This window comes from Anabas testudineus, chromosome 5 (genome assembly GCF_900324465.2).
Source record: "Anabas testudineus chromosome 5, fAnaTes1.2, whole genome shotgun sequence".
NCBI lineage: Eukaryota > Metazoa > Chordata > Actinopteri > Anabantiformes > Anabantidae > Anabas > Anabas testudineus.
The window spans coordinates 11,646,813-11,660,286 of record NC_046614.1 but is presented as its reverse complement, the minus strand read 5'-3'; the positions used below and the strand labels follow the sequence as shown (position 1 = coordinate 11,660,286).

The 13,474-nt window shown below is 42.5% G+C and overlaps 3 protein-coding genes across 4 annotated transcripts; 1 reads left to right on the top strand and 2 right to left on the bottom strand.

The window, feature by feature from the left end:
• Window positions 1-3,629: 3,629 nt before the first annotated feature.
• Window positions 3,630-7,602, bottom strand: si:dkey-28n18.9 (sorting nexin-6). 2 transcript variants are annotated; one of them, XM_026348708.1, is made up of 14 exons: window positions 7,388-7,602; window positions 7,096-7,206; window positions 6,845-6,952; window positions 6,092-6,152; window positions 5,861-5,985; window positions 5,588-5,671; window positions 5,428-5,502; window positions 5,320-5,350; window positions 5,054-5,141; window positions 4,920-4,959; window positions 4,729-4,815; window positions 4,486-4,575; window positions 4,256-4,321; window positions 3,630-4,179 (listed from the first exon to the last, which is right to left on the bottom strand). In XM_026348708.1, exons 1-14 carry the CDS (start codon window positions 7,391-7,393, stop codon window positions 4,039-4,041), a joined length of 1,113 nt encoding a protein of 370 aa, XP_026204493.1. In that variant the 5' UTR covers window positions 7,394-7,602; the 3' UTR covers window positions 3,630-4,038. The 2 variants fall into 2 exon arrangements, with proteins under 2 accessions (XP_026204493.1, XP_026204494.1); XM_026348709.1 differs by lacking the exon at window positions 7,096-7,206.
• A 193-nt stretch (window positions 7,603-7,795) lies between these two features.
• On the bottom strand, window positions 7,796-9,166 carry LOC113154474 (dnaJ homolog subfamily B member 9-like). Its single transcript, XM_026348710.1, has 3 exons — window positions 9,049-9,166; window positions 8,495-8,914; window positions 7,796-8,193 (listed from the first exon to the last, which is right to left on the bottom strand). The coding sequence occupies exons 2-3, from the start codon at window positions 8,730-8,732 to the stop codon at window positions 7,886-7,888; spliced, it is 546 nt and encodes a 181-aa protein (XP_026204495.1). The 5' UTR covers window positions 8,733-8,914; window positions 9,049-9,166; the 3' UTR covers window positions 7,796-7,885.
• Window positions 9,167-9,239: 73 nt separating this feature from the next.
• Window positions 9,240-12,831, top strand: zc3h10 (zinc finger CCCH-type containing 10). Its single transcript, XM_026348706.1, has 3 exons — window positions 9,240-9,428; window positions 9,837-11,123; window positions 11,911-12,831. Exons 2-3 carry the CDS (start codon window positions 9,978-9,980, stop codon window positions 12,421-12,423), a joined length of 1,659 nt encoding a protein of 552 aa, XP_026204491.1. The 5' UTR covers window positions 9,240-9,428; window positions 9,837-9,977; the 3' UTR covers window positions 12,424-12,831.
• The last annotated feature ends 643 nt before the right edge of the window (window positions 12,832-13,474 follow it).

Below are 13,474 nucleotides of genomic sequence, written 5' to 3'. Positions count from 1 at the left end.
GCTCATAATGTTTAAAACCACTTATATAGAAACATTAAACCCCATACAGAAATGCTCTTTCTACTTACACATTGTTTTCTTTTCCGCCAATTTATTCATTTCTGCAGTCACACAGCAATAACACTGAAAACAATTCCATTTAAAATCCACTCTCATAATAAACAATATACAATTATTTCACTTCATCCTTAGAGGAAATGATGAGATCGTTACTGCTTGCTCAGCTTGTTTTTCTGTGTTCTGTCTTTTTTTTCTGCTTGTAGCTCTTGTTTGCTCTGCAGCAGGAAGGATCTGATTAAAAACACAATCAGCACGACGGCAGGCCCTCTGCCTTCTAATCAAACCATAATGGGAGTTTACAATGCATTATATCTGACTGGGATTTAATGAGACTTTCAAATCCTCAAAGTGAAATTTAATAGCAGTATCCGGGGGGCGTTTGCAGTCCCATCTGTATTGTGCAGCCAAGTCTGAGTCTAAGAAACCAACAGCAGGAAAGGTGAGGGGAGACTTGTGTTGGGCTCCAGAATGGGCTCGAACACATCCCTGCAACAGATGTTCAACCTCTGTTTGCTGTGGGGCCTGGGATGATTTTCCATCTGGTTGCTTTGCCCTTCTATATTTGTTTAGAACATGAAGGTGGCGCAGTGAGCAGAGAGGCTGTCCTTCAACCACTGTAGCGGGCCCTGGTTTGAACCAGTTTGGCAGCAAGTATCCCCCCGTCGAGGTGTCCTTGAACAAAATTGTGAATCCTGTGCAGCTCCTGTGGCTCAGTAAAGTAGCTGACAGATATCATATCATATCTAACATGTAAAATATTCCACAAATCTACAAACTTCCAAAGTTTCATTAATAAATCTGTCAGTTAAATATAATGAAACACTGGAGTATGTTTCCAAAATACTGAAAGACTTTATATTAATAGCAAATGTTCCAGGCTTCAGGTTCTTCCAGTGCTGCTACTTTACGTGCATTATGTAATACGACTGTTACTACACTATAAGCCGCTGGACACAATTGAAAAACGCCACATGTTAAAGACATGTGACAACATGACCTCTGGAGTGAAGAGGCTCATCGCTGCTTGCCTGCTACTCTGTTCAAAGCTGTGGTGGAAAAATTGATGAATAATTGATTTTACTCTAATGGGTGCATTTGTATTAGTGTGTGTGTGTGTGTGTGTGTGTGTGTGTGTGTGTGTGTGTGTGTGTGTGTGTGTGTGTGTGTGTGTGTGTGTGTGTGTGTGTTTGTGCACTCTAAATTGTTTTCTACCTTTGCATAACAAAACACCACCACTACTCTGTGTAATATCTTATTGTTTTCTTCTTTAATATTTAAGTGGCTCCCTTTAGGTGAATACTATCGTGGGGGAAATGGGCACTTTTCCTCGCAGTGAGTAGATTCAGACAACACTGCTGTGTGTTGAGAATGGGAAGAAAGTCATCACCTCAGCATGTCAGCTTGTTCATAGGTTCGCTGTTAACATTAGTCTTGCAAACCTAATTAGCAGTATCATACCATCACCCACAATCCCTTGAATACATGACAAGCAGGCAAGACGGGAGTATGAACGTATTAATATTTATGGCCCCATTCAGTAGTGAACGGAGAAATGGACTGAATTAGCAAGTCTAATGCTTTGCACAGTGTTGCAATCCACAGCAAAGGGGGGGAAAAAAATGAGAAATGGTTCACTATCCAAATCATCAGCAGAGTGCTGCCATCAGGGTTGATTTAGGAGCCGTGAGGCTTTTTTTTTTTTTTTTTTTTTGTAGTATTTACATTGTGTTGTGCTACATATTCAGGATAGGATGTGGCTTAGGAAGCTGTGCAAACTACAGATGGTTGTGGTATTTGTCTCTTTCACTTCTTCTCCTGTCTCGTTCTCCATCCACAAACTTTTAATGAGTCATAATCTGTGTACAGCAGTGATTAGATTTAATGGAGTGCCCACAAGCTTGGGTTGACTCAACTCAGCTGCAACCTACCAGTAATTTGTGATAGAGCAAATACAAACCTTAGACCTTATGACAAAAGTATCATTAGAGTGAATATGGAATTAAAGCTTTCAATTTGTTTTTTTATTTTAAGCTCCATGTCATTAGAGGGCAATCACATTCAGTCTCATTTATATTTATTAATGTAATTTAACTGACTTTGCATTAAGTAAATGAATCAGTTAGTGACGTTTAAATACATCCTTCATACTGGTATAAGCGCAGCTTTGTTGGGATGGCTGTGTCATAAAGTATCGAGCGAGTCTGTTGCCTTCACTCTGCACTTTGCAGTCCTCGTCAGGTCTGTACTGAGTGCTGTCTTTCCACCAGTAATGAGCTGCTTAAGCAAATCAGTTCTAAGTGCATGTTTTCAATGGGATGTGCACACACACACACACACACACACAGCGTTGCCATGATCTCTCTCATCCTTGATCTGGGTCATGCTCTCAGCAGTTGAGAGGGGCTCTCATTAGTGTGCGCGTGTCCATGCGCACTCGCCATGTGCACTAGTTACTGCAGCAGCACAATGAAATCACCAGAAATGTGACTCCCCCGTTGTGAAATTCATCTGGTACACTGCAGTGACAAGCAGCGGGGCTGGAAGCATCACAGCTTTCAATAATAACTTTAAGGATTTTGTGGCAAAATATGCTGACGTACTGAGTTTGTGTTTCAGTGATCTGATGGTGACATAAATGTAGCTTTCCCAGTATAATAGAGATAAAGGAGGTAGATGTGGCTGTAGTGGGATGAACAGATAAGATAATTCCAGCTGTCTTTGTTTGTCTTATGGTCATTGTAATTGGATCAAACACATGTTTTCATAAATTTTTGTACATTTCTAATTTGTTCACTTATTTTTAAGAACAATAGTTTTTTTTAGTTTTTGTACCTTATTTAAATATGTCAAATAAAACATTTTGAGGTCCTTTGGGATAAAACCAGAGGCTAAAGAAGACCAACAAGAAGGTGGAGGATACAGATATATAACTTACAAGATCATCAGGGAAAACAATGAGGGTCTAGCATGGTCCAACATGCCAAAAGTAGCATGTTAGTATGTTTTAGCAATTCAACTCCAACCAAATGCTGCACCGAATGACTGCTCTCATTAATTTATTCTGTCTGGGTGAAATTAAACTAAAAAACACTATGACACGAGTGCCCTTTTTCTACTCCTTCACTGTCAAACGAGCCAAACCTTCTCTCCACCGTCTCTTATGACCAGTCATCTATCTCTCTCCGACTCCACAAATGAGAACAACTCCCACTTATTCACCAGTGGAGAGATTACAGAGATGAAGTGCACAGCAGAGCTGAGATACGCACCTACACTTCTCAGTAGGCAGTAAAGGATCGGATGACACTGAGCTTATCTTAGATGATTATTCTGTTAGTTAATCTTAGTTAAGCGTGACATAGTTTAATGCCACATTTCACTAAAAGTTTAACACACTACAGAAAATCAAACCAGTGGATCAAAGTTACTATACAGGCATTCACAAAACTAATTTCAAAAGCCACACAAAAAGGCAGCAAAGAGCGTCCTTGCTGCCGTGCCCTTGCAGGAGCAGTCAAACTAACTGATTAATGATCCAGGAGTAAGAAACACACACAAAGGCAAGCAGGTACTTTGGGAATCAATTCATCACACTTTATTTTGTGTGACCCCAGCTGATGTAGTGGCTAGAGAGCAGCACAATACACTCTCAGCACAAATGTCTGAGTGTAGAGTAGAACACAAACACACACAACAGCCAAACCAGACAGCTCTTCTGCTGTGATCGGAAAACAATTATTTCTGCTGGGACGTTATTCATAAGAGTGTGATTGTGGAGTGCATGTGCTCACTAATTATAGTGATGCTGTTTAATTGTGAAAAAGGTTTTCCTTTCTCCTTTACTGACATGTTATAAATTGACACTGCACATGATCAAACACAGCAAAGAATCAGAGCACAGCACAGAAGAGTGAAGGACATGTTTTATGCTATCTTTAAACATACTGAGGATGCTTCATTAAGAGGGTACTAGTGAGGTCAGTAGGCCATCCCTCTAAAGGCTTGCAGGTGCTGGTTGAACTGGTCAGCACTTTCTTTGGCTGTAAGAAGCTGCTGTTCACACCACTGAACCAGAGCCTGTTGCAACGCCGCCATGCGGATTCCCTTGAACTGTGCAATCTTGGAGAAAACCATAACATGCGTGTTAATACACAGAGTATAAACAGGAAACCCGGTTTGTAAATGGACTACTTACCTCTTCTTTAGCCACTCCACAAATTTGATTAAACTCTGTCTCTGCTGCTTTCTTCACTTCTTCCATCTGATGAATATGGAGAGCATATACAAGTAAATATACAAATTGTACTTGCATTAACTTTCCTTCTTAGTGATCTACTCTCATCTACTGCATCATCTCTGCAGAACAATGCTGCCATCTGCTGGTCACAAGAAAGAATGCACCTCGGCTTAATTACAGACACTCACAGCAGCCTTCTTCACAGGTTTCGCCTTGTCTGCATTCCTTCTGGCACTCTCCAACTCCACCAGTTTACAGGTTCTTCTAAAGAGCATTTCCTGCATTGGATACACAGTCATGTTACCTACAGGAATGTTGGTCACATGTTTCATGCAGAATATTATGTGATATTTCTATGGAAGGACGACTTTTAAGTTAGATGGTGAGACTGGATATATGACATTAAATTACATTAGACGTAGAAAACACACCTTTTCTGCCTCTTGATAGCGTGACTCCAGGTCCAGGCCTAGCCCAAGAGTGTTTACATTGTTCTTAGCAACAGTCATCATATTTTTCTGCACACACACACATCAGATTAGCAAATTATCTGGCAAAGAAATGGAGCATCACAATAAAAATCTATTAAATCTATTAAAAAGAACCAAAACAAACAATTTACCTTCATCGAATCGAAGACTTCCGATAATTTCACACAAACCCTGAAAGAGCAAAGTGTTTAATTTATCAAACTAATTTTTTGTAACTCATGGATAAGTGACAAGTGAAATGGGACCAGTATTGTTACTGTCTCACTTAGAAAAAGCTTGTTTGTCAGGATCCTCCCCTGGTTCAACACAGAGATGCAGAGCAGCTGAGAAGTGCCCACAGGCCACTGCTATTTCTGCAAAAGACATTACACGTCAACACACGGTGACATTCAACCTAAATGAAATTAGTTCTGTGATGTGAAGGAACATTAATAAACTGCATATCCAACTGAAATGTTAATGGTTGAATCTGGGAACGCAAATTACAACTGTGAAATACAACTGATGAATACTGGGGAGCACTTTTCTTACTTTGCTCAGTTTGCATCACATCCAGGAACCTCTGCAAGAAAACAAAAACAGCACAGTGTATGTCTGGTTGTGTGAGGAGGGAAGAAACCAAACAGATGATGGACTCACCTCAGCCGCATTCTTGGCACAGCCAGTTACTATGAGGTTCTGATCGCGCTCAGTTTGAAAGAACCCGTCCACATCCTGTGAACACAAGTCATGACAGGGTTAAAGGTCATATATAGGTGTAGACGCTGTCTATGCTCCGAGCATTCCCTTTGTCATTTACCTTATGGCTTTCTTTCCTCATCTCCTCCACAGCTTGACTGAGCCGGTTGAAAATGTTTTTCTTCACTCTTTGTTTACCTGGGGGCTACAAACGAGGACATGATAATATTTTTAAGGGTAAGTTACTGTTTAATAGTTAACAAACAGTAACTTATTGACTTACTTCATAGAAATATTAAATCTGCACATGTTTCTTTGATTTGGCGTGTTCGGCATTGCTCTCAGTATCCAGTGTCGTGTTTGTGACTCACTTAGACCACAACTAACCACTTACGTCTGAGCTAGTAAGGAAGATCTCCACAGCTTTGTTTTTGCAGAGCACGCGGTGTGAAGCCACCTGCTGGAGGTACGCTTCCAGTGCTTTGCAGTATGGCTGCCACTCTCCTAAACCAAGGACACCTGCAGGAAAGCCATCAGCATTTCAATCATGCTTTAGATCTCATTTGAAACTGTGCAACACAATAGACACTGTAATGAAAAGTATATATTTATGTACAGAACTCACCGAGCTGTTTCATGACCTTGGCAGATGGATTTGCCTGAGCCTTTGCAGGGAGAGGAGGAAACTTAAAGGAAAAATAGAGACGATACTTCTATTTAGAGATTTGTCCTTTTGTTCTGTTCAAAACGTTTAGTATGAGCTTCAGAGATGCATCTTAACAATGTTAGTGCATTTTGCAATATGCAGCGCTTGGAGTTGCAAAATGCACATAATGTGAACCTTTATATCTGTTCTTGTGTAATACAGCACAACCCCGACCTCACTGAACACACACTGTCATGTGACTGTATAGGAAGTAGCATACACAATACAACGCTTTGACTTCATTTTTTACAGTACTGAGTAAGGTGGCAGAGTTACAACTGTAAACTCAGCTTCCTGATTACACAGGGAACGAAGTTGTAAAGAAATACACTCCATAATTTGGACGGCAGCAGCACATTTAAAGCATTTTGTCCTGTGATTTTTTTTTTTTTTTTAATAACGAAGGCACTGTGCTGCAAGAGCAGATAATATTAAGCTATCATGTGCAGCTTGTAAATTAGACAGTTCTACTCTAACCTTTTTGCATCAGTGACGATACAGTAGTCAGTTAGAAACAAAGATAAGCAGCTCCATTCAGGAAAGGTTCTCAGCTGTTGCACAGACTTCACGGGCCTTTGGTTTTAACAACCAATTTACTGGACCAAACGATCTGTCCTAGGTTTACAAGTCGAACTGACTTAGATTGATGGGAAGAAGAAATAAAGAACTCACTATCACTCCCTGAATCCCGGGCACATCCTCCTGAGAAAACAGGTGCTGCTGCATCCACTCAAAATCCTCATAGGTCCTGTGCACATGGTACTCTCCTGTCCCAGACAGCTGACAAAAACAAGAGAGACATGTCACCCGAGCAGTCAGTCAGTTTACACTATATCCATCTATACTAGTGGTCTGCTGCATTAATCTGGATCAAATGTTGTAAATTGTTGCAAGAAATAACATCTAAATAATCCCGTTCTCACCTTTGGAGATACAATTAGAAAGGTCAGCGTGTCCCCATCTTTCAGCACCTCTGTAACTTGAATGTTATGACCATGGACACTGAGAGCAGATGTCTCCTCTTTTGCCTCTTCCTGTAATAATATGTCTGTGACTATTAGCTGAAGATAAACTCACATTAGCGTGTCAACTAAATTTAAAGAGAATATAAAACTTAACTTAGCCCACACTGTATATGTGGATTCCTGCCTGGAGTAAAACGATGTCACATGACAGTCAGAGGCGATGGAAAACAACATTTTGAGTTATACATACCATCATTTTCAAGTTTGAAAGAGAATCTTCCCAGTGCGTCTTTTATCTTCTTTGCTGAATGTTTAATTCTCCTTTTATCCTGTTAAAAATGCACAAAGCTGCTAAGATCGTTTGCCTCGTGCTGGTTTTAGTGCACTCACACTCCAACTGCTGAGAAGGCACAGGATATCCTCTGGGTCAAAGTGCACACTGGTCCTAAGAGTAACAGAGTAGAACGATGCCAAATCTAAAGTGCTGGCACAGAGAAAATCACGAGTAAATGGTGTGTTAGTCAGTAACTTGGGGCCTCTGACACACCCACACAGGAAAAGCGGCCTAACGGTCTAATCAGTTACCCAGCTGTCAGCCTGTAAACATCCCAACGCTACAAGTCATGGCACAAAGGAGGCAGAGTATAAATCATGGATATGGAGAAAACTATTTAATATGGAGACATTGTTATTAATAAAACACAGTACATTATGACAAAACTGTCACACATGGTGCAGATAGCAGACATCAGTGATAATACTCTTCCTCGTTTTCATCCTCATCACCAAAATATAAACTGAAGCCAGGCCCCTCAAAACTATAATGTTCATAGAGGACGTCCCCATCGTCCCCATCCTGGTTAGAGCTCCAGTGGAAATGTGGCTCCTCCATGAAAAAAGCCTCGTCAAAGTCGTGGAATAAGTCGGAGAAACTGAAGGGGAAGCTTGTCTCGTCCTCGTCCCCGGGGTCGTCAGAGGCCTCGTTTCTTAGGAAAGTGTCGTGGTCCACGCTGTCGTAGAGCCTCCTCTTCTCCTTGTCAGAGAGCACTGTGTAAGCTGAGAGAGGGGGAGACATAAGGAATTAAGAATTAGGTACACACAGAGAAAATGAATACAACCCTGCAATGAATCAAACGTATTCATGTTTAGATGTTCTAATACTTACTTCTAATACTTCTAATACTTACTTCTAATACTTTTATCACTGTTTCCAATGTGTCCCATCAATAAGGTTAGACAAGGTATTAGAAACACCTCTCTATATAATGCAATACAACAGATCAACAGAACTGCAAATCAAATTAATTAACTTGTGTTAATGCCGTTTACAGTATAGGGTCCATTTGCTCTATTTTACCTTCAGCGATCTCTCTGAAAGTCTTCTCTGCGTCGGCGCTCTTGTTCTTATCGGGGTGATACCTGATGGCCAGTTTTCGGAAAGCCTTTTTTATCTCCCTGTCGGTTGCACTTGGCTCAACATTGAGGGTGTCATAGTAGTTTCTGCTCGTCTCCGAGGCTGCAGGGAGGGCTTCAGATAAGCAGAGCAGCAGGACCACGCAGGCTTGCATCCAGCGGAGAGTTGCAGGCGCTGCCATGCTGAGAGCCTGAGCACGGACGAGGAGCTCCAACCAAACTCTGTGGCATAAAACTGTGGACCTGGGAGTTTGAGCAGCTACCTCGCGGCTTGACAGCTCGTCTGCATGTTCAGATAAAGCTATCTGGAGCTGGACTACACGTCAGCATTAGCGGCAGGTAGCTGTCCTGCATGTTTCTGCTTCTAACAGGGAAGAAGAAGTCAGCTTCCTAAAGATGTTGCACCTATTTCAACCAAACTACGTGTCAGAAAATGTGATAAAGTGTGCATCTAAAGAAACGAGACCCTCGACCACAGATGTTCTCAGTGCATCTCACCGTGCTTTAGCTGTAGTCTGCCACTAGATCCTCTGCACCGATCTTTACAACGTGTATTAATTATTTCTTGTTAAAAAGGGGAAGCGCAGCCCAGCTGAGAGCGTGTTGCTAGATGTCATTCCCCACTTTCACCGCCAGGTGGCTTAACACAACAACTCAAGGAAGCGGAAGTGAAGAGCGTCTTCTTCGTTGGTAGTGAAAGATGCATCAAGAAATGTGGTAAACAGTACCGGGGCTTAGACGATTTGCCAAAAATAACACAACCTTGGCTTGCTGTTGTAAGCAGAAGCATCGGTGTACGTTTCAGTGCATCGGATCAAGGTGTTGTTACACGGGAGTCGCTCAGCTGAAGTCTGGATTATGCACCTGGTTTCTGTTTGGTAAGACAACATTAGCTGTTGGCCAGCTAGCTGTATGACGTTCTCCAGCTAATATTAGCCAGCTAGCCAGTGAACCCGAGCTCGTAGCACCATAACAGGCTAGTTATTCAGAAATATGATACAGTGCGTTTTATTTGTCGAGAACCATTACGTGTAGACATTGCAGTTTGTTGTGTCAGGAGTCTAGCTTCAGTGGTTGTTTTGTTTTATTTTACCACAACGTGGACAGCTGCTCATTCTTCAGAAACAACAGGACCAGTGCTAGTTATTTACTAATCCTTGTCACGTGATATTTCAGCTCTGTAGTTCTAGTCTGACTTCAGTGTTTTGCCCTTAAGTGACCTATTTCATATATTTTGTATTTCAGTAATAAATATTTGAACCTGGCTTTGCTTTTTTCTTTTGTAGGTGCTTGAATAGGAGATTACACCGCTCCAAGGCACAAACAGTTCATGACTTCTTTCCCAGTGTATGTGAATGTTTGCCAGGTCACGTCAGCCCTTCTCATACACATGAGTGCTATTTTCTCCTTGAGCTGGGCCAAGCGCCATGCCTGACCGGGACAGTTCCTACCTGTCAGGTGGTGGTGGGAGCGGTGGTAGTCTTGGTGAAGAAGGAGTACCTGTGTCTGGTTTGACTGGAGGTTCATCAGAGTGCAGAGGGGGGTCAGGAGGAAGCGGAGGAAACGTGTCAGGCTCTGGGGGCATGGGGGGAGGAGGGGCACTCGGTAATGGCAATGGTTGTGGGAATGGTGGAGGCATGGGGCAAGGTGCAGGACTGGCGTTGGACGGCGTCTGCAGGGACTTTATACGCAATGTCTGTAAGAGAGGGAAGCGCTGCCGCTTTAGACACCCAGATTTTAACGAGGTGCCTGATTTGGGCGTGCAGAAGAATGAGTTTATCTTTTGTCATGATCATCAGAATAAGGAGTGTATGCGCTCCAACTGCCGCTTTGTCCACGGATCAAAGGAGGATGAGGACTATTACAAGAAAACTGGAGAGCTGCCCCTCAGATTAAGGGGGAAAGTTGCAGCACGCCTGGGCTTGTCGCCCATGGATCTCCCCCATAGCCGTGGGGAGGTCCCTATCTGCAGAGACTTCCTGAAGGGAGAGTGCCAAAGGGGGAACAAATGCAAATTTCGGCATGTCAAAAGGGACTATGAATATGAACCTTCTCGACTTGGAGTGGGCGGTGTTATGGGGCCAGGTGCCAGTGGAATGGTGAATGCTGTCGGAGGGATAAGTAGTGGAGGAGGTGGTGCCTGTGGAGGAATGCAGGGACTTGTGGGAGGTGGAGGTGGAAATAATATGATGGGCATGGGCTGCCCTAGCTTAGGTGGTTGCAGAGATCCAGGCTTATCAGGCGTTGGGGGAGTGGGTGGAGGTGGCATGAGTGGTTGTCTGACCGTGGCTTCTTCAGGACAACGACGTTATGACAGGAGCTCTTGCTCAGTGTATGACCCTCTGCTCGAGAGCGGGCTGTTCGATGCTGGTTCTCTGGAGGCCTCTATGGACCACACTGCCCTACAACTGAAGAGGCGGCGGTTGGAGGGTCTACGCCTGGCAGATGGGAGCGGAGGTGGGCACTATGAGCTGGGAGTTCAAGCCACCTTGCCACCACGTCCTCTGGAATACAGGTTCCTGGAGGAAGAAAACTCCCTGCTGAGGAAAAGAGTAGAAGAGCTGAAGAAGCAGGTTAGAAAAAAAATAAGAAAAAATTGTACTTTACATAAATACTCATATCAGCTGAATGTAAACATACATGTATTCATCTTTTATATTTAGCAGATATCAGATGCACTGGCAGACAATTTGATAGCGTTATGCATACATGCTGATTGTGCACTTCTTGTATTGGTAAAATAATATGGTTGCTGGTTGGTTCTGAGAAAATGTTACTGCTGCAGGGGGGAAGATGGGTTTAAGTCATTTTAAAGTTGAGTGCTAAAATAACTTTCTCTGCCAACTTTCTGTGAGCTGCTTTCTGAGCCAAAATCAAGTGAATTGATTTAGGTTCTTTATAGCACATGATGAAAATGTTTAAAGAAGTCAAATAATTAGTAGTAAACTCCCCAAACTAAACTAATTCTTCAATAATTAAATAATTAATAAATAAACATTTCACATATGCTTTTATAAAGTAAGCATATATTTGAATGTCAAAATGTAATCCTATCTGCTGCTGTTGACAAACTTAAATACATCTTCGGCATTATAACGATTTTGTTTTTGCCATGTGTTACGCCCAGTCAGTCAACTTGCTTCTTTTAGGAAGGAAAGAACGTTTTCAAAGATATATATATATATAAGAAATATTTTATATTTTAAAATGTGTTTTGAAGAGTTTGAAGAGACACCGGCAATGGTACAATAAGTGTAAGCTATAATCAATCTAAAGTCTAAAACTTATTTTCTAACCTAATTGTGGAAAGACGTTTGTGACATGTTATCCTTTCTAATCCATGTCTTGTGTGTTTCTAAGGTTTCAAATCTCATTGCCACAAACGAGGTTCTTCTGGAACAGAACGCCCAGTTCCGAAGCCAGGCCAAAGTGATGACGATGTCTTCGACTCCTGCTCCCACTGAGCAGAGTCTGGCACCCCCTGTGGGTGCAGTGAGTTCCTATAACCATGGCATTGCCCAGACTCATACCACCCTCAGCAGCGCAGGACTGCAGCCTCGGCCTGTCACTCAGCAGGACCTGGTAGCTCCCACCGGTGCTCCTGCAGCGCCACCAAACAATGCTGCTCCACCTACAGCTCCTCCTCCGCACCTCAACCCTGAGATCACCCCCCTCTCAGCTGCCCTCGCACAGACCATTGCACAAGGAATGGCACCTCCTGTTTCTATGGCACCCGTAGCTGTATCTGTGGCACCAGTGGCAGTCAGCATGACACAGCCTCTGCCTGGCATCACCATGAGTCATGCCACCACCCCAATGGTGTCGTACCCCATTGCAAGTCAAAGCATGAGGATCACCACTCTGCCTCACTAAGTGGTTCATTATCAGGACCGTATGACCCCAAGCCAGTAGCATCCTCAGTGGGGATTTTTTTAACATAGATGATCTCCTTATAATGTATATAAAACTCTGATTACAGAACAGTGACGAGAGTGAGGAAGAGACGTTTCTCCACTAGAGGGCAAGATAAGGACTTCTCTGTTTAGCCTCCTCTCTGTGGCAACATTACAAGTATTTTTTATTTCAGACAGACTGACCCGTGAACTTTGGCAGAGGTATATGTACCAAAGGGATCTTTTCAAACAGAGACACCAAAAGAGAAAACAAACTGAAAATCTGTGCAGTCATCCATCGTGTTTGAACCATTTCTGCAAGACTGCTGTGTTATAGTGGGGACTTGAAAACTTTAGAAGCAGTTTGTGTTTCTATTGTTTTTTTGTGGATTGCTCTGGTGTAATTAACTTGGTACTTTGCACATTAAAGAAAGAAAGCATACACACAGCAACCTGACCCGTGAACTTTGGCAGAGGTATATGTACCAAAGGGATCTTTTCAAACAGAGACACCAAAGAGAAAACAAACTGAAAATCTGTGCAGTCATCCATCGTGTTTGAACCATTTCTGCAAGACTGCTGTGTTATAGTGGGGACTTGAAAACTTTAGAAGCAGTTTGTGTTTCTATTTTTTTTTTTGTGGATTGCTCTGGTGTAAATTAACTTTGGTACTTTGCACATTAAAGAAAAGAAAAGCATACCAACCACAGCAATGAATCTTGTTTTATCTGTCTCTTTGTTTTACGGCTGTCTTCTTCTGTTCACAGTTACTTTTATATTGACAGTTAACTTGGGTAAGTTCAGTGAGTCTTGCCCAGACAGACGGTTTCTGAAAACTGCTGATGTTAATCCTGTTGCTTGAGTTGTTTGGGTGGAGTTGCATTGTGTAAACCGACGCAGTCTATAATATTATGCTAATTCATATCCATGTGGCTCTCTATACAAGTGGAACATTTGCTGTTGGCTTACTCTAAGGAATGGGAACCATTTGGCAAGGGCCTGTGCGCTCCTACTGGATTTAGGGATTGAGG

Coding starts and splice junctions, on each gene's coding strand:
- si:dkey-28n18.9 (XM_026348708.1), bottom strand. Junction 5,142..5,319: donor TGTGATGCAAACTGAGCAAA/GTAAGAAAAGTG, acceptor TGTCTTTTGCAG/AAATAGCAGTGGCCTGTGGG. Junction 4,816..4,919: donor AAGTCTTCGATTCGATGAAG/GTAAATTGTTTG, acceptor GTGTGTGTGCAG/AAAAATATGATGACTGTTGC.
- LOC113154474 (XM_026348710.1), bottom strand. CDS start 8,732: ATGGCAGCGCCTGCAACTCTCCGCTGGATGCAAGCCTGCGTGGTCCTG. Junction 8,194..8,494: donor TTTCAGAGAGATCGCTGAAG/GTAAAATAGAGC, acceptor CCCCTCTCTCAG/CTTACACAGTGCTCTCTGAC.
- zc3h10 (XM_026348706.1), top strand. CDS start 9,978: ATGCCTGACCGGGACAGTTCCTACCTGTCAGGTGGTGGTGGGAGCGGT. Junction 11,124..11,910: donor TAGAAGAGCTGAAGAAGCAG/GTTAGAAAAAAA, acceptor TGTGTTTCTAAG/GTTTCAAATCTCATTGCCAC.